General features: G+C 53.6%; 4 protein-coding genes across 6 annotated transcripts; 2 read left to right on the top strand and 2 right to left on the bottom strand.

The window, feature by feature from the left end:
- Positions 1 to 1392: 1392 nt before the first annotated feature.
- Positions 1393 to 7925, bottom strand: FARSA (phenylalanyl-tRNA synthetase subunit alpha). The gene is made up of 13 exons (XM_004389777.3): positions 7774 to 7925; positions 5769 to 5906; positions 5590 to 5688; positions 5390 to 5508; positions 4650 to 4742; positions 4424 to 4552; positions 4226 to 4341; positions 3079 to 3163; positions 2888 to 2987; positions 2634 to 2802; positions 2457 to 2534; positions 2213 to 2327; positions 1393 to 1603 (listed from the first exon to the last, which is right to left on the bottom strand). The coding sequence occupies exons 1-13, from the start codon at positions 7918 to 7920 to the stop codon at positions 1465 to 1467; spliced, it is 1527 nt and encodes a 508-aa protein (XP_004389834.1). The 5' UTR covers positions 7921 to 7925; the 3' UTR covers positions 1393 to 1464.
- A 3489-nt stretch (positions 7926 to 11414) lies between these two features.
- On the top strand, positions 11415 to 15203 carry CALR (calreticulin). Its single transcript, XM_004389741.2, has 9 exons — positions 11415 to 11589; positions 11929 to 12030; positions 12214 to 12417; positions 12846 to 12940; positions 13029 to 13238; positions 13326 to 13439; positions 13528 to 13671; positions 14269 to 14361; positions 14449 to 15203. Exons 1-9 carry the CDS (start codon positions 11499 to 11501, stop codon positions 14644 to 14646), a joined length of 1251 nt encoding a protein of 416 aa, XP_004389798.1. The 5' UTR covers positions 11415 to 11498; the 3' UTR covers positions 14647 to 15203.
- Positions 15204 to 16902: 1699 nt separating this feature from the next.
- RAD23A (RAD23 homolog A, nucleotide excision repair protein) lies at positions 16903 to 22365 on the top strand. 3 transcript variants are annotated; one of them, XM_004389739.1, is made up of 9 exons: positions 16903 to 17097; positions 18438 to 18599; positions 18767 to 18948; positions 19085 to 19140; positions 19274 to 19401; positions 19660 to 19738; positions 19871 to 20001; positions 21586 to 21750; positions 21832 to 22365. In XM_004389739.1, the coding sequence occupies exons 1-9, from the start codon at positions 17026 to 17028 to the stop codon at positions 21943 to 21945; spliced, it is 1089 nt and encodes a 362-aa protein (XP_004389796.1). In that variant the 5' UTR covers positions 16903 to 17025; the 3' UTR covers positions 21946 to 22365. The 3 variants fall into 3 exon arrangements, with proteins under 3 accessions (XP_004389796.1, XP_012414978.1, XP_004389797.1); XM_012559524.1 differs by having other exon boundaries at positions 19868 to 20001; XM_004389740.1 differs by lacking the exon at positions 21586 to 21750 and having other exon boundaries at positions 19868 to 20001.
- Positions 22366 to 23076: 711 nt separating this feature from the next.
- GADD45GIP1 (GADD45G interacting protein 1) lies at positions 23077 to 25459 on the bottom strand. Its single transcript, XM_004389738.3, has 2 exons — positions 25110 to 25459; positions 23077 to 23437 (listed from the first exon to the last, which is right to left on the bottom strand). The coding sequence occupies exons 1-2, from the start codon at positions 25457 to 25459 to the stop codon at positions 23134 to 23136; spliced, it is 654 nt and encodes a 217-aa protein (XP_004389795.2). The 3' UTR covers positions 23077 to 23133.
- Positions 25460 to 25542: the final 83 nt, after the last annotated feature.

The following is a 25542-nucleotide window of genomic DNA, read 5'->3' as shown; positions in this document are numbered from 1 at the left end:
AGGAGGCATGTCTGACCTGCACCTCATGGGAATCAGCCTTGGGCTGTTGATCTTGATTCTCCTTCCCTTGTGAAGTTAGAGGAGGTCAGACACCGCCCCCAGGCCGTTTTTACAGTGACATTGGTTACATTCTTTACAATATGTGAACATTCCCATTATTTCCATTCTGGTTGTTGTTTCCATTAATCTATTTTCCCTGCCACCTTACATTTTCATCTTTGTAACTGAAGAGGTTCTCTATCTGCTCTTCACCTTCCACATCTGCCTTTATCTTCACCTGTTTATCTCTCCCCCTACACTTGTTTTTATCTGTTTATCATCTGCCCTGTCTTCACTAGAATGCCAGCTCCCTCAGGGCAAGGAGCTGTTTGTCCACCACTCGGTCTTCGGTCTTGGTCTTCGGCTCCTACAATGGTGCTGGCACTCAGGAGGTACACCTTTGTTGCATGAATGAATCCTCTTCTGTATTGCTGAATTATTTAATTTGAAATAAAGAAAAGATTTGACCTCGGGGAGAGCCCAGCCCAGGCAGACTGACAGTTTTGCTGGCTACTGGCAGCGGCCTTGTGGTTTAAACTGTCCATGTTTCCAAAAATGTGGTGCCCTGAAGGATGTGGGATGAGCAATGAGATGGCAGCAATTTGCTTTAAAATATTTCCACAAACAAATACCAGCGATGAAGTTTTGGGTGAGAAATCTCGCTCACTGTTCAGTGTGGTTGATGGGTTCATAGAGAGAGGAGGCATTTCTGACCTCTGCCTCACAGGAATGAGGATTTATTCTATTCTTGTCTCTACTCTGTGCTTGTTTGATGTTCTTACGAAAATCATTTTTGAAAAAACCAGCTTGTCCCTTCTCAAGCTCCTACCAGTCAGATGAATCCCAATTCCTGGGGCACCGACAACCACCTTGGCCTGCCACTCCCAAATCCCTCCTCCATGAGGGCAGGGGGTCTCTGTTTCGTTCATCTAAGAGGGGCTGGCACCAGCGAGTGATCGATAAACGCTTGATGGACCTAGTCTTCCCAGGTGACCTGGCTCAGGGTAGCCAGGACCCCAAGTATCCAAGACCCTCAACCCACCACCCTGCATACTTGGGGCTCCAGTGCCCAGTTTTGCCCCCATCAAGTGGCAGGCTAAGCTGGGAGGACCCGACAAGACCCCTGTAGCCAAAGGAAAGGCACGAGATGAGGGCAACTGCCCACTTTATTAGCCAGCAGCCAGCCTGCGGGGCTCCCCATGGCCCACCCTTGTAGGTGAACAGACCACGGAAAGACAACAGAACATACCTGTTCTCTGCTCCCCTGCCCCTCTAACTCTGGGGCAGGTGGGGAAGAAGAGATACTGGGGGGGGGGGAGCTGGCCTCACAGAGGTCTCATAAATATAGGGGGTCACTGTCAAGAGATGCAAAGAGGTTGGGCAGCAGAGGGCTTAGGAGAAGGTGGGCTATCCTGGTGGCCCACATCACACAGCTTTCTGCATCCGAGAGGGCACTGGCTCAGTGTCCAGGCGGCACAGGGGACTGTTGTACACCATCTGCAGGTTCACCTTGTGGCCTACCAGCTCCCGGATATTGTTGATGCCATATTTAATCATCGTTGGGCTTTGGTGGGGAGGGGGCACAGTTTACCACTAGGTCAGGTCCCATCCCTCCTCTGCTCACAGCCCTCCCAGGCTCCCACTTTTCTCCCCGCAGCCCACAAGGTCCTGCTCCAACTGCCCCATCCCCTCCCACTCTCCCCCTTACTCTGCTCCAGCCACATTGGCCTCCTCACTGTTCCTCAAACACACCAGGCACACTCAGCCTCAGGGCCTTTGTACTGGCAGTTCCCTCTGCCTGGACCAACCTTCTCCAGATACCCGCAGGGGTTATTCCTTTATTTACCTCAACTCTGTGCTCAGATGACCCTCCTCAGTGGGCCTTCCCTGACCACCTAATCTCTCTCTGACTTTATCTTCACTATAGCACTTACTGCCCTTGGGTACACTCTAGATTTTATTTCTTGAAATTGCTTATTTTTCTTGCTAAGTATTGCTGTTCTCACCCCACTGGAACCTCTGTACTCTGGATCAGAGCACAAGGCCAGGCACATAGCAGGTGCTCATTAAGGCACACTGAAGGCACTTAGTCCCCATACCAACCAAGTCACTGAGAGCTAGGCAGCCAGACACCAGAGTGCTCCCCGGGTCAGCTGCCTGCTCAGGCACTCACCGCTCCAGGGAGAGGCCCCAGGCAATGACCGACACGTTCTCAGGGAGCCCCATGGGCAGCAGCATCTCAGGGCGAAAGATCCCAGAGTTCCCGACCTCCACCCACTTCTTCAGGCCTGGTGGGGAGAAAGGGCATAGGGATGGTGTCAGGCCCACGCACTCGGTGTGGGAAGCGGGATGTGAGGTTGACTGTTGTGGGGGTAACTCCGGGCCCCAGGCTGGGGGACCCCTCCAACCCCGAATACCTTGGTGGTAGCTGAACACTTCCATGCTAGGCTCTGTGTAGGGGTTGTAGGCCGGCTTGAAGCGTAATTGAGTGATGCCTGGACAAGGAGGGCGGGAAGCAGGAGGCAGATGAGGCAGGTGACCAAGGCACCCTTGACTCCCTTGCCAATGCCACCCATCCCAAACTTCCTGCTCACCCAGCTTGGTGAAGAACTCTCGCAGGACTCCCATGAGGTGGCCCAGAGTGAGGCCATGGTCAGCCACAACACCCTCGATCTGGTGGAACTCAGCTAGGTGCGTAGCGTCCAGGGTCTCATTCCGGAACACACGGTCGATGGAGAAATACTTGGCTGGCGTAAAGGGCTTCTGCGGGTGACAGCCAGGCCCGGGGCTGGGTCAGCAGGTGCGTGGGACGGTCCCCACCCTGATCCCCTTACAGGCCAAGCTGCACCTTCTGGGCAAGGCGGTAGAGGGCACGGGCACTCGCTGACGTGGTGTGTGTACGCAGCAGGTTTTTACGGGCCTCAGCAAGCTTCCAGGTGTACTTGTACCTTCAGGAGGAAATGTGGGAAGTACATGATGGGGCCCTGGGGCCCCCACCCACCTTCCCATCCACACCCCAAGGTCCTGGGCCTGCCTCACCCCTGCGAGCCGTAGCCACCCTGGGAGTGGGTCCGCTTGACCCGCTGGACGTAATCCATCGGGAGCTGCAGAGCCTCGGCTGGATCTGACAGAATGAGAGCATCACCTGGTTGCTCAACAAGCATTTACCCACCGGGCCTGAAAACACTGCATGGAGGATAAACGGCGACAGTGCAGCTCCCGTCCTCACCCCACAGAGTGGTCAGAAGGTGCTTGTGAGCACCTGAGTCAGCCACAACCCTCCTCTGCCCAGAACACTCCGTGGCTCCCACCTCACTTGGAGTAAAAAAATGTGCGCAGCCCACAAGGCTCTGCACACTCTGCCCTATCACCTCCCTGTCCTTGTCTCTTCCACTCTCCCTTAGCCCCCTCCCTCCAGTCACATGGGCCGCCTCAATGATGTGTGTTTTCTCCCTCCAGGCTCAGGAGCCTTTGCAGTGGCTATTCCTTCTGCCTGGAACTTCCCTCCTCCCGATATCTGCATGGCTCCCTCCCTCACCTCCTTTGACCTTTGCCTAAACAACCCCTTCCTAATGAAGTCTTTGCTGGTCACTTTATTCTAAATTGATGCCACTGCCCTGTGCCAGTTTTCCCCAGTGCATTTACCGCCATCTGCCCCACCAATCAACTCACTTGAGAAGTAATACTCGACCCCTTCCTAGGAATGCCAGTCTCACCGGGGCAAGGACTTCCGTCTTGTTCATGGCTGCAACCCATATGCTTAATAGAGACCCGCGCGCACAATGAGGGCTCAGCAAACATTTGTTGCACAAATGTGTTAATTCCTCTGCCCTTCCACAGACATGGCCTTGGTGTGCCTGGGAAGCCTGGGATTGAATCCTGGCTCCACCACTTCCAAGCTGTGTGACCCTGGGCAAGTGACTTTCTCTCTCTGTACCTGTTTCTTCATTTGTAAGACAAAGCTAACATAACAATACTACTTTCTAAATACGCTGGGAAAACGAGAACAGTGCCTGGCGTGCACTATGTCAGTGTTAGATGTCATGGTAGTGATGAAAACAATGTTTCTCTAGCCAGGCACCCAATGGCCCACTTGCCCTCCTGTTAGGGAGACAACAACCATGGAAATTCACTTGATTTCAGACAGTGCTAAGAACTCAGAAGAAGGCCCATGGGACTAACCCACCTCGAAGGAAGAAAGTGTCATGCTGGTCACGCGCTGGGTGCTGTTGGGGCTGGAAGAGTGCGTCAAAGTTCCAGAAGGAGCTCTCAATGAAGTTATCAGTGGGCATCTCGGTGAACCTGGTAGGAGACGCAGCCTGACTGCCCTGCCCGTGCCTGTGCCCAGTGGCTGGCCGGGCCCTGCCTCCAGCCCCATGCTCACCCCATCTCCAGGAAGATCTGCCGGAACTGGGTGCGGACCTTGAGCAGGGGGTGCAGGTGGCCACTGCTGGGGAGGACACCACGAGCCGAGAAGTTGTAGGGCTTGAAAGGCCGGTCCCGCCAGGAGCCGCTGTGTGGGGAGTGCGGGGTGCCGGGGTCTGGTAAGGGCTTCCCCCTGCCCCTTGCACAGCCCCACCTGCCCTACCTACCCTGGGGCCACCCTGTACCTGGAGATCATCTCAGGGCTCAGCTCTGTCTCCTGCTTGGAGATGCTGGTGCTGAAAGCACTGCCTTTGCTCACCCAGTAGGTCTTCAGGATCCTGTGGCCAGAGCAGAGGAGGGGATGTCACTGTTACCTCCTCTAAGAGGGCTTCCCTGATCTCCAAGCCACTCTGTTTTATTTCCTTTCTGACATTTGGCACCACCTGAAATCCTCTTACTAGCCCACCCCCAGATCTCCTCATGTTCATTCACTGCTTCATTCAACAGACACTTGTTAACAACATACTGTGTGCCAGGATCTGGTTCAAGACCATAAAACACAGTAAAGAACAATGACTACAGATAGCATTTAGAAGATTAACTCTGCACCAGGCTGCCCCGCTGAAGTCACCCCTCATGAAAAGGAACCATTTTGTTTGTAAGAGAGGACACAGAGGCCAAAAAAGACCAGGTATCTTGGCCCAAGATCACACAGCTAAGTGGCAGAGCTGGCTCCAGCCTGTGTTCTCATAACCACTGCCCCACCCCATGTCTGCTCCAACGGGGTGTCAGCTGTGTGAAAGCAGAGCCCCAGGCAGCCCGTCAGGCTCATGGCAGTAGCCACAGGGCCAAAACCCTGCCTGGTACATGGTATGGGAGGATGGGGAGACTGCCAGCACCTGCTGCCCCATGCAGGCAGGTCGGCTCCCTCCCTCCACCCAGCTCTGGGACCTTGCAGTTGACACTGGGAATCAAGCCCACTCACACTTCGGACAGGAGCTTCCTCTTTCTGAGCTCGCTCCTCTCCTTCTCACCCAACTTCTCGGCTTCCCCACCCTGGACCAGGCGGAGCCGCCGCTGCACCTCATCCTCCACGCGGTCCACCTGCAGCAACGATGGGCCGTGAGGGACGGTGACGGCAAGGGCTTCACCCACACACCCACCCACCTACTTGCAGGGACTCACCACTCGGAACACTCGGGGCCCATCAGCTGTGCTCTTATCCACACGGATCCACTTGTTGGACATGGCTTTGCTGAAGCCCACTTTGCCACTGGGCAGTCGCTGGGGGAGAGGCTGCAGTCAGTGGGGCACAAGGGCCGCCCCCATCATTTCCCTAAGCCCTGCCCCCCTCAGGCCCCTACCATGAGCTCGCTTTGAGCCAGGCCCTCTGGGGGGAGGCTGTGGAACACCCGGGCTTCATGGCTCCCCTCCCGGGCAATCTCCTCGCCCTCAGTGGTGAGCTCCCAGCGCTTGGAGGAACGCTGCTCGGCCTCAATGACCTGTAGGAAAATGGGGGGGACAAAGGCAGGGGTGGGGTTCAGAGCCAGGCATTCCCCTCACCACAGCACAAACCCTAAAACTGGCTGCCTGTGTTCACATCCCGGTTGCATCATTTTCCAGCTGAGAAATCTCTGGAAGGATTTCCCGTTGCTGAGCCTTGGTCATAAGTGATAGCTCATGCCTCCCACAGTTAGGTAAAGTACTAAGGATGTTGCCTTTCAGAAAACAATCTTTTACTATAACTTTTGAGCCTGTGAAAGATTCGAAGGTCTCAGGTGAACTGATTTGTGTTGGCATCTCAGTGTCCCAGAGTGTCACGGAAGGTCCACGTGACAAACCAGGAACCTTAGGCATGAAGATGACAGGTCCAGGGTCAAGCAGACAGGAACAGGGCTGGCTGGGCCCACAGGTCCTTGATCCTCCTTAGTTCTAATCCCAGCCCGGCTCCTCACTCATTGTGTGACCTCAGGAAAGCTGCTTAACATCCCTGAGTGGGTTTCTTTATCCATAAGGGAGAATAATGATGGGCTCTACCTAAGAGAGTTGTTGCAAGGAGTAAACGAATTATACCCATGAAAAAGTAAGATGTTTAACATGTAGTAAAGGCTGCATAAGTCATATTATTATTAAGTTGTTATTTTATATCATTACTGTTGTTGTTATCATCACCATTATAGTCATAAGACTGAACGACATTCAATTGCCACTACTTAGTCCTTGTGACCTATGTCAATATCAACAGCACTGGGCGAAGGTACTGTCACCCTGCGCCCCTCAGCTTCGATCCCTCCTCTGCACTGATGATCCTCTTGTACTGTGGTGTGGGGAAGAGCTCCAGCTCTGCAGCCTAAACGCCTAATTTCACACCCGGGTTTATCTGGCCTTTTTGAGACCAAATTACTAAACAGTGCTGAGCATCAGTTGCCACATCCACAAAATGGGGATAACAGTGCCGTTGTGCCAAGGACTGGACAAGTTGAGATCAGAACAGGGCATAGAACACGAGCGCCACAAATAAATTGCTAACACCTGCCTCCTGAGTCCTGACCTCATGGGTCCAGCCGTCTATCATGGGATGCTGAGACCCCTCGGCATTCTCCTCCTGTGGCTCCATCACCTGTGCTTCTCCTGCCTTGCCCCAAATCTCAGGCCATGCCCCCACTCCAAGCCAGCTGCCTCTCACAGCCAGACACCATTCCCTTCACCTTGAGGATGTGCCAGACTCTGCCCCTGTCCTCTCACTTCCAGTCCTGCCCTGCATATCCTTCCCAAAGGTGACGTTGACAGCCCCAAAGCCGGCTGCCTGCATGTCTTCCTGGCTTCAGCTCCTGCCATGGCTCCCCAGTACCCCTAGGAGATAAAGATCCAAAAGGCCTCGAGAATTCTGGCTCTGCTGCTCTCCCCAACCACCTGCCTGCCCCCTCCCATTGACTCTAAAGTGCTATGGCTTTTATTCTCAGTGCAGAGACCTGACCCAGCTGCCACCTCCTCCAGGAGCCTCCCTGACCCATAAGGCTGAGTCAGCTGTCACCTCTGGGTTCCCTGTGCTTCCCCCACCACTCTGGTCACTTGAGCACCTCTCTCATTAAACTGCAACCTTCATGATGGCAGCGATCGCATTTTGTCCAAAATCGTACCTCCCACGCCAAACATGCCTCAATGGACGCTTGCTGTATGAATGAATGTCAGTTAGCCCAGGTCCTCACTCCTTCCAGACCCCCGCCTGCACACCCCGGGCTGTACATACATAACATACAATCACACCCTACTCAGGCCTGAGGGTGGTTTGGCCTGGAGGCACAGCCCGCCTGGCAAGCCACAGTAGGTACATAGGTGCAGGGGTCCGGCATCACAGCCCCGGCTCACCTCGCCCAGCGCCTGCAGGCTCTTTACGGCGCCCACCATGGCCTGGTGCTCCACGCCCAGCTCGGCTGCTAGCTCCGCGCTGTCCAGGCCTCCATCGGCCGTCTCCAGCCGCCTCAGCAGCAGCTCCGCTACTGCACTGTCCGCCATGGCTGCTCCCACCACGCTGTGCGTGCTCCAGCCGGGCCAGAGAAACCGGAACCGGAACCTGCCCCTGGAGCTTGTGACGCCATCTTGAACGTGGCAAAGCAGTCGTGCGGGGCTCAAAGAGACGCCATCTTGAGTGTGTCAGTTTAGCCAGGGGACTCTGTCCCCATCTCCGCCTTGGCTCGACCATAGCGTCTGGTTGACCAGAGAGTCAAATTGGTGACCTCAAGGTCAGAAGCACGGCGTCGTTTTGGGCTTTTATCCAGCCCTACCTCCAGCGGTCTGTGTGACCTTGGACTGCACCCTCTCTAGGCCTGGGTATCTTTTGCCCTTCTGGATTTTTTCTTGCACTGGAAAGGCCGGTGGGTGGTGGGCTTCAGAGATGACCGCTCTGCTGGTGTCAGTTACTTTTAAACTTTCAAAGAGAGGCTGGATAGGGGCTATACCCATTTACAGAGGAGGGAGGGACTTGACTAAAAATAATACTCAAAGTAGTAGGTAACCGAGGTAAGACTACCTTCTGTGTGCCTAGCCCAGTACTAAGTACTTCATGTGTATTATTTCATTTCTCCTTAAAACCCTATGATGTAGATACTGATACAATTCTCATTTCACAGATGAGAAAACAGTCTCAGAGGATAATGATTTGCCCAAGGTTCTACAGTGAGTTCCTGGAGTTGGGGTTAGAAATGATAAACCCTCTAGATTCCAATCCTCCATGCTCCAAGATCAATGTCAAACCAAACCGAACATAACCTGTTCCCTTGGGTCAATTCCAATTCATAGCAACCCCATAGGACAGAGGAGAACTGCCTCCTAGGGTTTCCAAGGCTGCAGTCTTTATGGAAGCAGACTGCCACACCTTTCTCCCATGGAGCTGCTGGTGGGTTCGAACACTAATGCATAGTCTAGATCATCACTGTCCTACCGAAATGTAATGCAAAACACAAATATAATTTTAAATTTTCTAGTGGCAGTGTTAAAAAAAAAAAGAAACTGGTACCATTAATTTTAACATCTTACTTAATCCATCCAGATTATTATTATTTTAAGGTATATTCAATTAAAAGTTACCGAGATATTTTACATTCTTTTTATATTAACTCTTTGAAATTTGATGTGTATTTTACACTTACAGCATATCTTAGTTTGGACTAGCCACATTTTACTGGGACAGTAGTCACACGAGACTGTATTAGACAGTGCAGGCAGATTCAAATTCCAGCTCATCCATTTATGTCACTCAGTCAAATTGCTTAATCTTTCTGTGCCTTGGTTTCCTTACCTGGTGGAGATAAGAGCCCAGGTTTATTGTGAAAATTAAGTGAAATACTGCACACACACGTATGCAGTAACTTAATACTAATCAAGTGTGGACCATGTGTTAGGCACTGTTCTGAGCGGTCACACATTCGACTATCAGTTATTACTTGAGTCTGTAAAATGGGGATACTCATATCCCCCAATCCTGACCCACTTGCCTCAGATGTCAGGGAGATCCTGATAAAAATTTAGGATATGTCCCTCAAAGTCCTTTCTCTACTCAGTTTCCAAGCACTTCTCCCTGTTTTTATTTAGCTCTCACAAGAGTCTTTCATTCCTTGTGTCCTGCAGCAAGTCATTTTTAAGCATGTTCTTTGCCAGGTATTGCAGTAAACACTGGGAGATAGTGAGGAGAACAAGAAAGGCACAGAGTCTACCCTCAGGCAGGAAGCACAAGCCCATTTTCTGTCCAGGACACTGAGGAGAGGGATGGTAGGCCTGAGGTAGTCACCCCAGACTTGGGACTCCTTGTGAGGGGCCAGGCTGGTGTCAGGGATGGATTACTCAATAAGCAAGATACTCACGGGTTTACTTGTGCTTATTTACTAATCTGTAGTGCACAATTTGACTTGAAACCATTGTGCCCTACAGATTAATACATAAACACAGGTATGCCTGCGCATATATTGTTTTTACTATAAGCCTGCGTGTACGTTACCTGTTACTGTGAGTCGATTCCAACTCACAGCGGCCCTAAAGGACAGAGTAGAACTGCCCCACAGGAGTTTCCAAAAAGTGGCTGATGGATCAGAACCGCTGACCTTTTGGTTAGCAGCCATAGCTCTTAACCATAGCACCACCAGGGCTCCATGTGTACCTTACTTTACTGGTTAATCTGCTCCTGCTGGTGATAGAGGATACTGACTGAGGAAAGGGGCAGCACCCGTATTTCTTCAAAACCTTTCTTTCTTTCCTTTCTTGGGTCCTCACTACTAAAGGAAAAGCATCCCCTCCAGGCCCTTGTCCCAGGATTCCCCACCTCTCCCCTTTCCACAGTCCACTCCCTCATTCCCAGGTCCAGGGCCTCTATGCTGGAGATTGGAAAACCCCTAGTCCTCCTTCCTCCTCTCTGCAGCCTGGGGGCAGGGAGCTGGTATCGTCACATGCCCATGGCTTCAGAAGAACACTCTAGATCCAGGGGTCCTGCCCTTTTCCTTTGGACCTTATCTTTCCTACCGTCTGCCCCTCTTTTTCCTCTCCAACGGGCCCCCTGCCCTCTTGCCCTTAGCCGTTTAATTGCAAAAGCTAAACGGTTTGTGGGAGACCACAAGACAGCGACCCTTTTCATTTACAGGCTGAGGGGGGGAGCAATAGGGGGGCTGCAACTAAGGGAACAACTCTATCTTCACTCTAGGAGCCACAACTTTGAGCCTTCTGGGCTTCCTTCTCTCTGTCCCAGTACACCTCTAAATGCTTTGAAAGCATTTCTGACAGGCAGGAGCTGCCCAGGGGCGTCCCTCTTGGCCTCTCAGGAACTCCTGTGATTTCAGAGAGGCTAAGTGACTTGCCCCAGGTCACAAAGCACCAGTCTGACAGTCTGCCAGGGCACTGAAGGCCGTAGGGAGGAGAGCTGGCACCCACAGGCTTGGCTTGCAAGGCTGTAGCCCTGACACCGGGGTGCAGGAAAGCCCTAGGGCCCCAGCGCCTGAGCTCTGCCCCATTCTGGGGCCAGGGGGAGCCCACTGTCAGGGTTGGGTTCCTCAAATGCAGGGTATAAAGTTCAGTGGCTTGGAAAGTCGGAAAGACCGTGCTCACCCTTCCACGCACAGGGGATAGGAAAGGGCGAGGCTGGGGCAGCATACCGGCCCCGTTCAGTGACACCTGCTCTCGCGCGGGTTCTTTAAACGCCCTGAAGTGGAGCACTGCGCGCGGCGAGAAAGCGGCTGGGCTGAGGGCTGGTCACATGACCTGGACAGACGGGCTCGCGGCCCCCGCCCCACCGGTGGGCGTCCCCCACAACGCGTGGTCGACCTTCATTGGCCAGCGGCGGGGCCAATAGAAATCGGCCATCTGGGAACCCAGCGTTCCGAGGCACAGCCTAATATGCTGACCCGGCAAGAGTCCAATGGAAAGGGACGGCCGTGGCCGCAGACCAATAATAAAGCGCGGAGGGCGGGCGCAAAGGCCGGGCCAGGTTGGTTTGAGAGGCGGGTGGGTATAAAACAACACGGCCGCCGACGGCGTCGGTCCTATCCTGCAGAGCTGCTACCCGGGTAGTGTCTTAAAGGGCCCGCGCGTCACCGCCCCCTCGGCCCGCCATGCTGCTACCCGTGCCGCTGCTGCTCGGCCTTCTCGGCTTGGCCGCCGCTGAGCCCATCGTGTACTTCAAGGAGCAGTTTCTGGACGGAGGTAATGCCTGGTCCCCTCCTGAGGCTGCCTCAACGACGCGGCCTGTCCCCGGCTCGGATCTGCGTTGTCGTCTTTAATTATCACTCAGAGGCCCAAAACTGTGGCCCTCAGGGACCAGAGCCGCGGGCGATCTCTCTTTCTGCGTTCCTGGGGAGCGCAGAGGGCGCAGCTGCCTCTTGCGGCAGGGGTTAGCCTTCGCCTGAGGTGTCAAACTAGAGGTTAGGGTGGGGGATGTCAAGGGAAAATTTCCTTACTTGTTCCAAGTAGCTTGTGGCCCCCGGCGGATGTTGCGGGGTGGGGTTAGTGCGGTTACCCTGACCTGCTTCTCTGACCGCTTAGATGGGTGGACCGACCGCTGGATCGAATCCAAACACAAGTCGGATTTTGGCAAATTCGTTTTGAGTTCTGGCAAGTTCTATGGTGACCAGGAGAAAGATAAAGGTAAGAGCCCGCGGGTGGATGCCCAGATCTGAGAGGACTTGCTGGCGGAAGCTCTAGTAACCATACGGAACTTGGGCATCCCCAGGAGCAGGGTAAGCAGAGGAAAGGAGTTGTTTGTATTCTGGAAGCCTAGGGTACCGGGGGTTGTGGCCTAGCTGTGACCTCATCACTGTCCTGTGCCAGGGCTGCAGACGAGCCAGGACGCCCGCTTCTACGCCCTGTCGGCGAGATTCGAGCCCTTCAGCAACAAGGACAAGACGCTGGTGGTGCAGTTTACTGTGAAGCACGAGCAGAACATTGACTGTGGGGGCGGTTATGTGAAGTTGTTTCCTGAGGGTTTGGACCAGACAGACATGCATGGGGACTCCGAATACAACATCATGTTTGGTGAGGGGCCCTGCCCAGCGCTGACTTCTGTTCCTTTCCTTTGAGAGACTGAAACCCTATGGGTTCTTCAACCAGTGAAGGGTGGTCCTGAGAGTACAGAAGAACTTAACTGTCGCCTGTTTTCATGGTGGGGAAGCTAAAGGAATAGGCATAGTTAGCTGCGGTTTATTGTCTTTAAGTTGCTAATTTACAACTGTTTGTGTTGTTTTTAGTAGCTGTTTTCCCGTTTTACAAGTGAAGACATTAAGTTCTACTTTGATAATTTTTTAACTTAAGTCTGTACTCATAGTTCCTTAGAGATAGGGTTGGTCTGAATCTGCTCTGCTTCCTAATAGACCGATTTTAAGAACAAAGTGTTTTGCAAAGAGGGGTGGGAGCTCCTGGTAGTGGGCAGCGTTTGGTTCTAACTGAATCTGTTTTCCACCTAGGCCCTGACATCTGTGGCCCTGGCACTAAGAAAGTTCATGTTATCTTCAACTACAAGAGGAAGAACGTGCTGATTAACAAGGACATCCGTTGCAAGGTGTGTCTGGGGGTGGTGGCAGAGGGCTTCCAGGGAGACTTTGAGGCCAGCTAGGTGGGTGGGGCCACTCACCTCCCGCCCTCTTCAGGATGATGAATTCACACACCTGTACACTCTGATCGTGAGGCCGGACAACACTTATGAGGTGAAGATTGACAACAGCCAGGTAGAGTCAGGCTCCTTAGAAGACGACTGGGACTTTCTGCCACCCAAGAAAATAAAGGATCCCGATGCTGCCAAGCCTGAAGACTGGGATGAGCGGGCCAAGATTGATGACCCCACAGACTCCAAGCCTGAGGTTGGTGCTTGGGCAAGGGCTGTCCACTGTGGAGGGTATGGAGGGACAGACAGCCCAGCTAACTCTGATCTCGTCATGTACTCCCAGGACTGGGACAAGCCCGAGCACATCCCTGACCCTGATGCCAAGAAACCAGAGGATTGGGATGAGGAGATGGATGGAGAGTGGGAACCACCTGTGATTCAGAACCCCGAGTACAAGGTGGGCTTGGGGTTTTGAGCAGGGCTAGGGTGCATGGTGGGGAGGGCACTGGACTTTGCCCACCATCTGGGTTCCTCTTCCTCCGCAGGGCGAGTGGAAGCCCCGGCAGATCGACAACCCAGATTACAAAGGCAAGTGGATCCACCCGGAGATCGACAACCCTGAGTACTCCCCTGATGCTAACATCTACTCCTATGACAGCTTTGCAGTGCTGGGCCTAGATCTCTGGCAGGTGAGACACAGTGGGAGAAGGAAGGAGGGTCCTGGGGGGAGAGGGGACAGAATCTTAACCCAGGAGAGAAGGAGCAGAGGGGGTAGGATTCAAATGCAGGCAGGTCTAACTGCCAAATGATGCTTTTTCTGCTCTTGAAGTATTTCCTGGACTGTTTTCTAGAGAGTACTTTTTCAAACACCTTTATATGAATCAACTCATTTAATTGAATCAACTGATTTAGTTCCCCCAACGTATTAAGACAGTTATATAACCGCATTAGAAATTGCAATTTCTAGTTCTGAGTTTTTGTCTGTTGGTTTGTTCACTGATGTATATTCTGCCTGGAACAGTATTTGGTACACATAGTAAGTATTTGATAACTGTGAGAGAATCCACGTTTTACAGATGAGGAAATTGAGGCAGACAGCTGAGAAGTAGCAGAGCTGGGGTGGCCTGTAGTTCTTGTCTGTTCTTAACTGAAACATTATTCTTTTTATGAAGACGTGGAGACTGAGGCAGTGTATAATAAATATAGGAACACAGATGTGAGTCCTGTCTAAGGCTAGGGACATCAGGTGTCATCTCTGACCACCTCTCTCTCCCACTCACCCTCAGGTCAAGTCTGGTACCATCTTTGACAACTTCCTCATCACCAACGACGAGGCTTATGCTGAGGAGTTTGGCAATGAGACATGGGGTGTCACGAAGGTGGGGCTGGCCCCAGGTCTGGGTATGGGGGTGGGCAGGGCTGGGAGGTGGGAGTCAGGCTCTGAGGTGTATGGTTTGTGTCTGCAGGCTTCAGAAAAGCTCATGAAGGACAAGCAGGATGAAGAGCAGAGGCTAAAGGAGGAGGAAGAGGACAAGAAACGCAAGGAGGAGGAGGCGGCAGAAGACAAGGAGGAAGAGGAGGACAAAGATGAGGATGACGAGGATGAAGAGGACAAGGAGGAGGATGAGGAGGAAGATGTGGGCCAGGCCAAGGATGAGCTGTAGAGGCCATGCTGCCTGCCTCCAGGGCTGGACTGAGGCCTGAGCGCTCCTGCCACAGAGCCGGCCGCGCCAAATAATGTCTCTATGAGACTGGAGAACTTTCATTTTTTTCCAGGCGGGTTCAGATTTGGGATGGATTTTGGTTTTGTCCCCCCTTCCCTTTGTTTTTTTTTTTAAAAAAAAACTGGTGTTTTTGTCTTTGATTCTTCCTCAGCCCTCACCCCTAGCTCTCATCTTTCTTGATCGACATCTTTTCTTTCTTCTGTCCTCTCTGCGAATCCCTTGGTTCCTCTCCACCCCAGGGGCAGGGGGTGTGAAGCCCAGGCCTGAGATTCCATCTGCTCTCCTTCCTGGAGCTCAAGGGGGCAGGAGGAGGGGGTGGCGTCCCGGTCCCCCAGCACTGAGAAAGAATGGGGCTGTTAGGGCCTGAGCTCTGCCCCCCCTTTCTCCCTACTCCTAGGACTGGGCCACTTCTGTGTGGGGCAGCAGGTTCCAGCTCGGCTCATACTGAGAATGTAAGAACTACAAGCAAAATTTCTATTAAATTAAGTTTTGTGTCTTCCTCCTGTGTCTCCTTCTGGGGGGAGGATGGACATTAGGGAACCAAAGGTGGCCTTTTTTTCAGGGGGTGGGCTCTCTGAATTTTCATTTTTCAGCTGCTGAAGAGTTGGCTGAGTGTCGTCCCACAAGGTTAAAAAGGCCATTGCTTGTCTTGTGAGCCCAAATCAGAGGGAGGGTAACTTAATACTATTCCATGTATTATTAACTGTTGGTTCTGTTACCCAATTGATTTGATTGTGAGGAGACTGAGGCACAGAACTTAAGTGGTGGGGGTAGGGATTTCAATCCACACCTCAACTTTGTCTCATGGTTTACTTTGTACAGTGAGCTATTTATTTGTTCATATTACCTAGTGAGGAGCAAGATTACATGGCTGTTGAATGCTTTCAAACATTTTTTTAATACCAGCTAGTGTTAAAAGTTGTTTCCTTTTACAGTCAAGGAAATAGGTTCAAGCACAAGGAACCCCAAGTTCCTGTGGTCTTCAGTGGCCATGATGGGATTTGAACTCCTTGAGGGAAAAGAGGGGTTGAGTTAGTGCAGAGATGGCAGAGGTGGAGGTCTATGAAGCTGCCTATGGCAGGATAGTGAAAGCCCAGTGAGTAGGCTGGATGATGGGGGGAGCTGGTGTCCCTTGTTTGAGGAGAGGGTAAGAAGCTGTCAACTGGTCCTGGCCAGTGCTGGTGGAGGTTTCTAGTCTCAGGGCATGGAGTGGAGAGAGGCAGCAGGACTCGGTTACAGTTAGGCAGTGGGTGATGACACATCAGACTGTCCAGTGCCTGGCTTGGGCAATTTGTTGGATGGGAACGGTGAGAGGAGCAGGTTTGGAGGCAGATAATGATGGTCACTTGGGGAAAGGCCTGGGCTATGTTGCCACAGCTGCCTCTCTGGCCTCTAGGCCTCCAGTGTCCATGCTTTTAACTAGGGAATCAAGCCTGCTCATCCAAGCCATCCAGTCTCTCAAAGCACCTGCTTCATGATGGCAAACTAACGCCCCTTGTTCCCTCCACTTGCCTCCTTCGTGCTTCCATTCCTTTGTATGCGCTCTGGCTATTTACTTGAAGGAAGCCTTTTAAATTAACGTCTTCATTAAATGTTTTTGCGGTCAGACCCAGGATACGGTGACCAAAGTGGTTGGACAAGTACCAGCAGTGGTGGGAGACCCCAAAAATCATCACCTTCAGGAATAAATGAGTGAAACCATAAAATCTTTCCAGTGCTCCCGCTGTTAGACCACGCCCAAATGAGTTTTTTTAAATTGTTGGTGACCTTCCAGGTATCCTTTCCAGTTCTGAGTAGTTTGCACATTCAAGGCTCCACAGAGTGGCCCGGCCAGAATAATATAACGCTCACTTAAACGGGCAAAAATATGAAAAGATTTCACAAAAGAAATACAAACGTATGTAAGTACATGAAAAAATTTGTTCAACGTCACCAAAAATAATTTTTTAAGTCATTTAGGCGTGGAAGCGGGAGGCATCCGGGGCCATTTTGTGGCCGCATGACGTCACCGCCAACGGGCGTGGCGTCACTCGCAGGAAGCCACGTGACAGGTGCGCGCGAGGTGCCAGTAGCCGTCCCCCCCGCGACCCCCAGCTTAGAGGGGAGATAATTTGCGCATGCCTGGTCGGAGGGCTCGCTGCTGCGCATGCCCAGGAAGGCTAAGGGTTACGCGCCGGTCACGTGCGCTGGCTGCCGGCGCGCGCACCATTTGCCCCGGAAGCGGTCTGCGCGCGGCGCGGCTGAGCGCTAAGATGGCGTCGGCGTGAGTTGCATGTTGTGTGAGGATCCCGGGGCAGGCTCCGTCGCTCGGGCCCCGCCATGGCCGTCACCATCACGCTCAAAACGCTGCAGCAGCAGACTTTCAAAATCCGCATGGAGCCTGACGAGACGGTGCGGGCCGGGCAGGGGCCCGGGGGCGGGAGCGACGGGTGCCCGGGGTAGGGTGGGGGTGGGGATGCCAGGATCCCGGCGAAAGGGGCAGAGACGTCGGTGCGGGTCGGGCCCTGCTCTCTCCCTATTTGCCGGACCTCCTGGGATCTCCCCCATGGTCCCCGTCCCAGCCCCCGGCGGCTCGGCCAGCGCTCCTGGGCGGGTCTCAGGGCCAGGCCCCGGCTCTAATGTCAGCGCTCTCGTGGGGCGCGGAAGCCGCAGGCTTGGATTCCTGGCGGGGCCGCGCTCTCCAGGGCGGGGGCTCCCGCGTTCCCGACTTTGCAGGCTGCTTCTCGGGATGTTGACGGCCGAATCTGGGAATGGTGACCGGGAGATGCCGAGTGATGACAGCGACGATGATGATAATGATAATAAACGGTCGCAATCGTAATAGTTTTAGTAGTCGGTGTTTGTTGGCCGTTTATTTACTACTACTTGTTTGAGCTTTTTGGTGCCCTTGTCTCACTACGTTTGCAAAACAGGCCTGTTTTTTGGGAAGCCTGATTTTCCCTTTTTTACTACAGTCCGATTAACAAGTGGCAGAGCTGGGATTCAAATTCCGTTTTGCCTGGTGTTAGAGCACATGGCCTGAACACTCCGCTGTCTTTTTAGTTGGAAGGAGTTTAGGACTTAAACATATTGTGTTATCTGTGTACTTGGTACTTTTTGCACAGCCACCCCATGAGGAAGACATTGAAATCCACTTTTTTATAGAAAAGAAGACAGACTCGGGTTTTTTGACCAGCTCCGTTTGACTTTGGGCAAGTGATTTAATTTTCCTGTGTCTCTGTTTTATGAAATATAAAGTTAGGTTAACGATACCTCTTTCGCATGGCTTCACAAGGCTTAAGTGTGGTAATGTACATATTCAGAATAACAGTAGCAATGGTAGGATGCTGTTAGTAAATATTGGCCACTGTTACTGCCCAAGGTCAGCAGTATGGAATGGGGGATCCTCCTCCTTCTTCTCTATTCTATTTTATTTTTTCTCATACTTTGTATCACTGAAATAAATGTTGTTTTTTTTTTCTCCCCACACTAGTGTCATCTCCACGAGAGCAGGGATTTGTGTTGGGTTTTATTCCCTCCTGCGTCTTCAGTGCCTGAAACAGTACCTGGCACATAATAGGCACTCAGTAAATGTTCTGTTGAATGGTGGGATGGTTCCACAGATTCACATCTAGCACGTGTGACTACGAGGCTTAGCCTTTCTGCCATGAGGGCTTGCAGCTGCTCCCCCAAACTGGATGAGAAGAGGGACTCTTGGGGGGTTTGCAATGGCTCTGTACCCATCCCTTCAGGTGAAGGTACTAAAGGAGAAGATAGAAGCTGAGAAAGGTCGTGATGCCTTCCCTGTGGCTGGACAGAAGCTCATTTATGCCGGCAAGATCCTGAGTGATGACGTCCCCATCAGGGACTATCGCATAGATGAGAAGAACTTTGTGGTTGTCATGGTGACCAAGGTTGGTGAAGTGTGCTGGCTGGGAGGGTGGGTGGATTTGCTGTGGAGTTGGCTAAGAGCCCATGTGCCCAGGACAGATTAGCCATGAGCAGGGTGGGGCCGTGACAAGGTGGCACGTTGGGGCTCGATAGGGGTGCTAACGCGGTTTTCTTTTCTTGGCTACCACAGGCCAAAGCTGGCTCAGGCACCTCAGCACCCCCAGAGACCTCACCCACTGCTGCCCCGGAGTCCTCCACATCCTTCCCACCAGCCCCTGCCTCAGGCATGTCTCATCCCCCACCTACTGCCAGAGAGGACAAGAGCCCATCAGAGGAATCAGTCCCCACGATGTCCCCGGAGTCCGTGTCAGGGTAAGGCAGGGGGTGGTTCCAGCTCGGGTTCTGTTCTCCCAGCACATTCCAGTGCCCACGTGTGTGGTCTCATGCACTTGGGAGGAGGGAAAGCCACCAGAAGCCAGGGTCCGATTTCTCTCTCTTGAATTTGCAGCTCTGTTCCCTCTTCAGGTAGCAGCGGGCGAGAGGAAGACGCAGCCTCCACACTAGGTGGGTGGGTGGCCCCTCGGGTGGAGGTGATGGGGTGCCCCAGCCATCAACTGGGCCTTATCTGGGTGTGGGAAGGCCTGGGTGCTGCCCTTCTCTCTCTCTGGTGACCCAGGCCTTGCTTCTTTCTCCACAGTGACTGGCTCTGAGTATGAAACGATGCTGACGGAGATCATGTCCATGGGCTATGAGCGGGAACGGGTGGTGGCTGCCCTGAGAGCCAGCTACAACAATCCCCACCGCGCTGTGGAATATCTACTCACGGTGAGATGGGGCTGCTGCCTCCCCGGGGAGGCTTTGGAGAGCATCCCAGAGACTTGCTGCCCTGATAGGCACTTAGGGAGACAAAACCTGTCCCCAGAAGACTTTGGGTGGTGGTTCTAGCCAGGAAAGGCTTCCTGTAGAAGGCGGGACTTGAGTGGTGGGGTAGACTTGGGAAGGAGGTTCTCCTGCCAGGGCTGGGCGTGAAACCTGGGGGCAGTAGGAGGTCTTTGCATTAGCACTAAAAAGGATCTCTCACAGGGAATTCCTGGGAGCCCTGAGCCAGAGCACAGCTCCGTTCAAGAGAGTCAGGTATCCGAGCAGCCGGCCACAGAAGCAGGTGAGCGGGCTGGGAAGTGTGCACATGGGGTGTTAGTGTGCACATGGGGTGTTTGCTCTTAGGGCATGTGAACCCCCATGCTCCTGGGAGTCCTGCATGGTGTCTGACCGCACCGCCTCCAACTGCCAGTAGGAGAGAACCCCCTGGAGTTCCTGCGGGACCAGCCCCAGTTCCAGAACATGCGGCAGGTGATTCAGCAAAACCCAGCGCTGCTGCCTGCCCTGCTCCAGCAGTTGGGCCAGGAGAACCCTCAGCTCTTGCAGGTGCGGCCCTGGGAGTGGGGGGAGCTAGGGCAGGCACCATCTCTCTTCCCCTGTGGGCACCACAGCCCTGAGGAGCAAGTCTGGCCTCGCATAGTATGTAGGAGTTGCTCTGCATCTAGACAGCAGGACTAATGATAGTTCTTCTCTGTTCCCTGTGACTTGTTGACCTACACGGTCTCATGTAATTCTTCCAATCAGCCTGTGTCATCATCATGCTCCCCACCCCAGGAAAACGTCAGAGGGTTGGACTAGGCTGTCGGTCATCCAGATTCATGAAGCTGGTGGAGTGTGTGCCTCTAGCTTCTGAGTTCTGTGTTCTGCCTTCTGACTCTTTGGTTCTGGCTTGGCTCTGTATACAGCAGGTGCTCATAAACATCTGTAGGATTGCATGGTGGAACACAGGACAGCTGTGTTCTAGCTGGCTCTGGGGCCAATGTGCTTAGCAAGACCCTAGGCAGAGGGGCCAGTGACACCCTGGACGAGCAGAGTCCTGAAGAAGCTTGGAGGAGTGGGACAGTTCCTCCAGGGGCTTCTGGCTCAGGACCTTGCAGGTGGCTGCTTTTCTTCACACTTCTCAGTCTCATGCTGGCTCCTCCTGCTCTCACCCCTCTAGATGCTGCACACCTCTGCCCTTAACTTGCACTCAGTCCTCCACTCATGGTGTCCTGGGGCCTTTAATCTGTGTTGACCCCCAAATGATGCAATCAGCCCAGATCTCTGTGGAATGCCACACTCAATCGTGGCTGACTTGCCGTTTCTGTGAAAGTGCTTTCTAGGTGTTTCAGACTTTAGCAGAACCAGTGCAGGCTACCCACCCCCTCCCCTGCACTGCCTTTTCTCCCCCAGTGCTGAGGTTGCTACAGCCCCAGGTCCCCAGGGCCTCTTGCAGTCCGCTACCTGTCCATTTGCTCTCCTTCGAGAACATGTTGATCAGCCCACCCCATGCTGCATCTCCATGGATACCCCTCCTCTCTTTACCTGAACCCCGGGCAATGTCTTCCCAGGCCCCCGGTTCTGTACAGTTCCCCACAGTTCACTCTCCGTTCAGAAGTCAGATAATTTAAAAACCACCTTTTCCCGTAATGTGAAAATTGTTAAATGTACACAAAACAGAATTGTGTCAGAACCGCAGGTACCAACACCTAGATGAGTTAATATTTCTGAAAGGTCTTTGCTTGTTGAACTATCTCAGATGTTGCTTCCCATTACACAGAATAAGTCAGATCTGGTTTCTGCCTCTTTTTTCCCCATTTATGTGTTACGTGCTATGTGGTCTTCTGTTTCTTGGGTTTGCCAAATGCATCCCCACCTCCAGTCCTTGCACTTGTTTGCTCTGCCTGGAGTAAACACCTCCCTCCCCTCCCAGTACCCTGTTCCAGCCCTCAGTGGGTCTGTGATTGGCCCATTTACTTGCTTGTGGCCCTGGACCATCAGCTCCACCAGGACAGGGTCCACGTTCCCTGCTGGGTTGCCAGTGCTTGGCCATAGGCACCCTCTAAATATTTGTTGTGTGAATGAAAAAACAAGGGCCGTGATGGGGACTTGGGCTGTGGGTCATCATCCTTTCCCCTCCCTCTCCCACAGCAAATTAGCCGGCACCAGGAGCAGTTCATCCAGATGTTGAATGAGCCCCCCGGGGAGCTGGCAGACATCTCAGACGTGGAGGGTGAGGTGGGTGCCATAGGCGAGGAAGCCCCACAGATGAACTACATCCAGGTGACACCGCAGGAGAAAGAAGCCATAGAGAGGGTAAGAGGCCTGGCTGAGGTGGACCCCACTGGTTGGTGGGGCTTGTCTCACCACCCCCGACACGTGCCTGTCTTCCTACAGTTGAAGGCCCTTGGCTTTCCAGAGAGCCTGGTAATCCAGGCCTACTTCGCCTGTGAAAAAAACGAGAACTTGGCTGCCAACTTCCTCCTGAGTCAGAACTTTGACGACGAATGATGCAGGGAAACCAGGCTGCCCACCGTCCCGCCCTCCCCGCCTTCCACAAAAGTTTTATAAAAGAAAAAATATATATATATATATTCATGTTTATTTAAGAAGTGGAAAAAAATCAAAAACCAAAAAAAAAAAAACTCCCTCAATTTCCTGTCCTCCTAAAGTGTCCCCACTCCCATCTCAGCCTGAGAAGACCCAGGCTAGACAGCTGTCCTCCAACCCCCAACCCCAGCCCCGCCTGTTCAATGGAGCTGGCATGACTGGGAGGCAGCAGATGGGCCTCTCTTGGCCCGTGTCCCAGTTTCCTGCAGCCAGATGGAGAGGCGGCTGCTTGCCTCCCCCCACCCCCGCTCCAGGCTAAGGGGAAGCTGGAGCCCAAACTTTGATCCTCCATTGGAGTGGCCCAGATTTTTCCATCTGGGGTGGCACTCAGGTGCCTAAGTTGCTGTGTGTCTCCCTCCCCCCGCCCCGATCTAGCCTTGGCCACCTCACTCTAGCCCTTTGCTGGGGAGGAGGCGCAGTTTGTTCTGTCTGGGGAAGGGGAAACATCAGAGCCACTGTGGAAGCTGGGGCTACATCCCCCCTCTAAAAAGAACAGAACCATGTCTCTATGATAAAGGTTTTGAAGTGAATAAAGTTTTCAAGACTAGCCCTGTGGTCTGCCTGCTGGGACTCCCTGCTCCAGCTTGTCTGGGTCTGGGGGCAAGGTGAAGACACACAGAAAGGAGACCTGTAAGCCCTGCAGACCTGGCTCCCAGTGTCTCCTCTCCCCTTGAAGCTGTCTCATTCCCCAGCAACAGGCCCCAGCTAAGCCTTGGAAGGGCTGCTTCTCCCCACCCCCCACCATCATCACCACAGTCTGTTTCTGCTGCACTGCCCCTCTGGTAATTGGCTAATTATTGGAGATGAATGTTAGTAAACAGAAGCCTTCCTCTCCTCTGCCATCTGTTCCTCCATTATTTCCCCATTGCATCCCCTTTTCTTCGCCCAGTAGCCCTAGTGAGTCGGCATGGCCTAGAGGCCCCATCCATCCATCCATGTGAGCAGAGCTGGGTGGGGTGATTCCTGGCCCCAGGTGTTGGGGAAGGAACCAAGGGGCACCTTGAAGGAGGACCTAGCACAAAACTCTCCTGGGGGCCACTGAGGCAACAGGCTTTATTGGGGGACACAGCCTCCTCAGGAGCTGGGTGCCTAGGAGGTAGCTGGGTCCTGGATGGCAGCGGTGGCCACTGCAGCAGCTCGTGCCTCCTTCTTCTGTCTTTGTTTCTCTTCCTTGAGGCGCTTGCGCTGCTGCTTCTCCATGTCCTGCAGCAGCTCCTGGAAGCGGGTGCTCCGCGGGTCCACATGGTAGCCTAGGCGCTCCTGGGCCTCAGCCTGTAGCCGTGCCCGCCGCTCCTTGTCCACCTGCGCCTTCTCCCAGCGCTCCCGCTGCTGCCGCCGCCAGTCCTCAATCATCTGTGGCATCTTGGCCATGCGCTCTGCGATGAGCTCCTCCCTGTGGGGGAAGGAAGGTGAGTGGTGTGGGCACCCTCACCCAGCCAGAGCAGAGCCCAACCACCCACATCCCATCTCCAGGCCTGTGGCCCATGAAAAATGAGGAAGGACTTAGTTGTTGCCATTAACTTAACTATCAGGAAAAATTTTGACAAGTGAAGAAACAAACAGGAGAGAGAAACTAACATGCTGTGTGGTGTCAAGTTCGTGGGTGGGCCACCCCCATGTCAGTTCAGCATTCACTGAGCCATCAGCGCAGGCCGTTTCCACAGATAAGCTCACCTCTTCATTCAGCAGTCATCACTGAGTGTGTTTTGTAGGCACACGAGTGAAAATAAGAAACGACATTTTCCAACCTGATGAGGTGGTGGTAGGTCCCACTGACAGTCCCATTTTAAGAATCAGAAAACTGGTTCTGAAAGAACTGAAGCCAGGTCATGCAGCTGAGGAGGGGCAGAGATGGGAGGCCCGGGTTCACATCCCAGCTCCACCATTCTCTGCCTGGGTGACCCTGGACAAGAGACTCCATCTCTCTAGCCCTGTTTTTTCATCTCTAAAATGAGGGTGATCCTCCCTCTTAGGGTATCATGAGGACAAGAATGTTCAACATCAGTACCACAGTTGACCTGCTTCCCCAATCTGGCTTATGCAGACTGCCCACCTCCTCACAGAAGTGGCAGTGCCCCTGGTCTTCCTTCAAGTCCAATCCTTCAGACCTGCCTCCAAAACACTTCCCAAATCTGTCCTCTGCCCTTGATTCCAGGACAGCAGTATGACTCCCAGCAGCTTCCTGCTGCAGCTCTAGCCCCGTACAATTTTGTCCCACCACAGTGGCCAAAGGGTGCTGTGAACACCTGGGTCAGATCATGTCCCTCCTCTTCTCAGAACCCTCCATGGCTCCCATCACACTCTGAGTAAAAAAGTCCGGGTCCTCCCTGCAGCCCACGAAGTCCTGCAGAACATGCCCCCTTTAACACCTGGTCCTAGTCTCCTCCTACTTTCCCCCTCCCTCCTCCTGCTTCAGCCACACTGGCCGCCTCGCTGTTCCTTAGGGATGTTCCTACCTCAGGGCCTTTGCACCGACTGTTGTCTATTGGGAACTCTCCCAAGATCTCCCCATGACTGTCTCTAGTCATTTAGATCTCTGCCAAAGTATTACCTCAGGCCTGAGGCCTCCCAAACCAAAGTTACTGTCGTTAGTTGCTGTTGAGTTAATTCCGACTCATGGTAACCTCATGTATGCAGGCAGAGTAGAACTGCTACATAGGATTATCAAGGCCGTGACCTTCCGGATGCAGACTGCCGGGCCAGTCTTCCCAGGTTCCTCTGGGTGGGTTCAAATCACCAACCTTTTGGCTAGTAGTGGAGCGCTTAACAGATTGCACCACCTAGGGTCTCCTTAAACCGAAATTGCCCTCCCCAATTCACTCTTTCACCCTGTTTTATCTTCCGAACGGTCCTGTGATCCTGGGGCAGGGCCTTGCCCACGGTTATGTGCTCAGTTAAGACTTGCTGTTGAATGAACAACGGGGAAGTCTGTTTGGCGACTAGGAGAGCATGCACATAAATCTACAGCACGCAGACTCCGTAACAGACGCCCGATGGACCAGGCACCTGTTGGGGTCCAGATCATTCACAGGGGAGTGGAGGGCGACTCCAACGCACGCACACACCTGGCTAGACGCTTCTGCTCCTCGGCCAGCCGCTGCTCACGCAGCGACTCCTGCATATCCGCTAGGCTGGGGCACCACTCGCGCTCTTCGGCCTCCAGCTCGCGCAGCTGCTCCCGCGACGGCCACAATGAACCCGCGGCGACTCCGGAGGCTGCGCCGTGCCGTGCGAACTGCTTGGCCGCGTAGCGCGGTCCCAGCTGCCAGCGCGGTGTCAGTGGGTCCTCCGGGTCCGGCCACCAGGGCCCCGGCGAGCGGCGTGGCGGTGGCGGCGCCCGGTAACCGCGAGAGCCCGGGCCCAGGGTCGCTGCCAGCCGGAGCACGCCCCGCGCCTGCTGCACGGGCGCCGCCATCTTAGCCCTGCAGGCTTCTCTCGGGCCGGTCGGGCTGGCCGCTATGCTGCCTGCACGCGGGGGTGGTTGGAGGCTTTGGGGGC

The sequence above is a fragment of the Trichechus manatus genome, unplaced genomic scaffold (assembly GCF_000243295.1).
Source record: "Trichechus manatus latirostris isolate Lorelei unplaced genomic scaffold, TriManLat1.0 scaffold00258, whole genome shotgun sequence".
Lineage (NCBI taxonomy): Eukaryota > Metazoa > Chordata > Mammalia > Sirenia > Trichechidae > Trichechus > Trichechus manatus.
The sequence above is the reverse complement of the archived record's forward strand: the minus strand, read 5'-3'. Positions and strand labels throughout refer to the sequence as shown.

Excerpts from the sequence above, each read along its gene's own strand:
- FARSA (XM_004389777.3), bottom strand. The coding sequence starts at position 7,920 with ATGGCGGACAGTGCAGTAGCGGAGCTGCTGCTGAGGCGGCTGGAGACG. Across the intron at positions 4,342-4,423 it reads CAGATCTTCCTGGAGATGGG|GTTCACCGAGATGCCCACTG; the intron begins GTGAGCATGGGG and ends GTCTCCTACCAG. Across the intron at positions 2,535-2,633 it reads AGAGTTCTTCACCAAGCTGG|GCATCACTCAATTACGCTTC; the intron begins GTGAGCAGGAAG and ends CTCCTTGTCCAG.
- RAD23A (XM_012559524.1), top strand. The coding sequence starts at position 17,026 with ATGGCCGTCACCATCACGCTCAAAACGCTGCAGCAGCAGACTTTCAAA. Across the intron at positions 18,949-19,084 it reads TCCCCGGAGTCCGTGTCAGG|CTCTGTTCCCTCTTCAGGTA; the intron begins GTAAGGCAGGGG and ends TTGAATTTGCAG. Across the intron at positions 19,739-19,867 it reads GCAGCCGGCCACAGAAGCAG|TAGGAGAGAACCCCCTGGAG; the intron begins GTGAGCGGGCTG and ends TCCAACTGCCAG.
- GADD45GIP1 (XM_004389738.3), bottom strand. The coding sequence starts at position 25,459 with ATGGCGGCGCCCGTGCAGCAGGCGCGGGGCGTGCTCCGGCTGGCAGCG. Across the intron at positions 23,438-25,109 it reads GAGCAGAAGCGTCTAGCCAG|GGAGGAGCTCATCGCAGAGC; the intron begins GTGTGTGCGTGC and ends CTTCCCCCACAG.
- CALR (XM_004389741.2), top strand. The coding sequence starts at position 11,499 with ATGCTGCTACCCGTGCCGCTGCTGCTCGGCCTTCTCGGCTTGGCCGCC. Across the intron at positions 13,440-13,527 it reads TTCAGAACCCCGAGTACAAG|GGCGAGTGGAAGCCCCGGCA; the intron begins GTGGGCTTGGGG and ends CTTCCTCCGCAG. Across the intron at positions 14,362-14,448 it reads AGACATGGGGTGTCACGAAG|GCTTCAGAAAAGCTCATGAA; the intron begins GTGGGGCTGGCC and ends TTGTGTCTGCAG.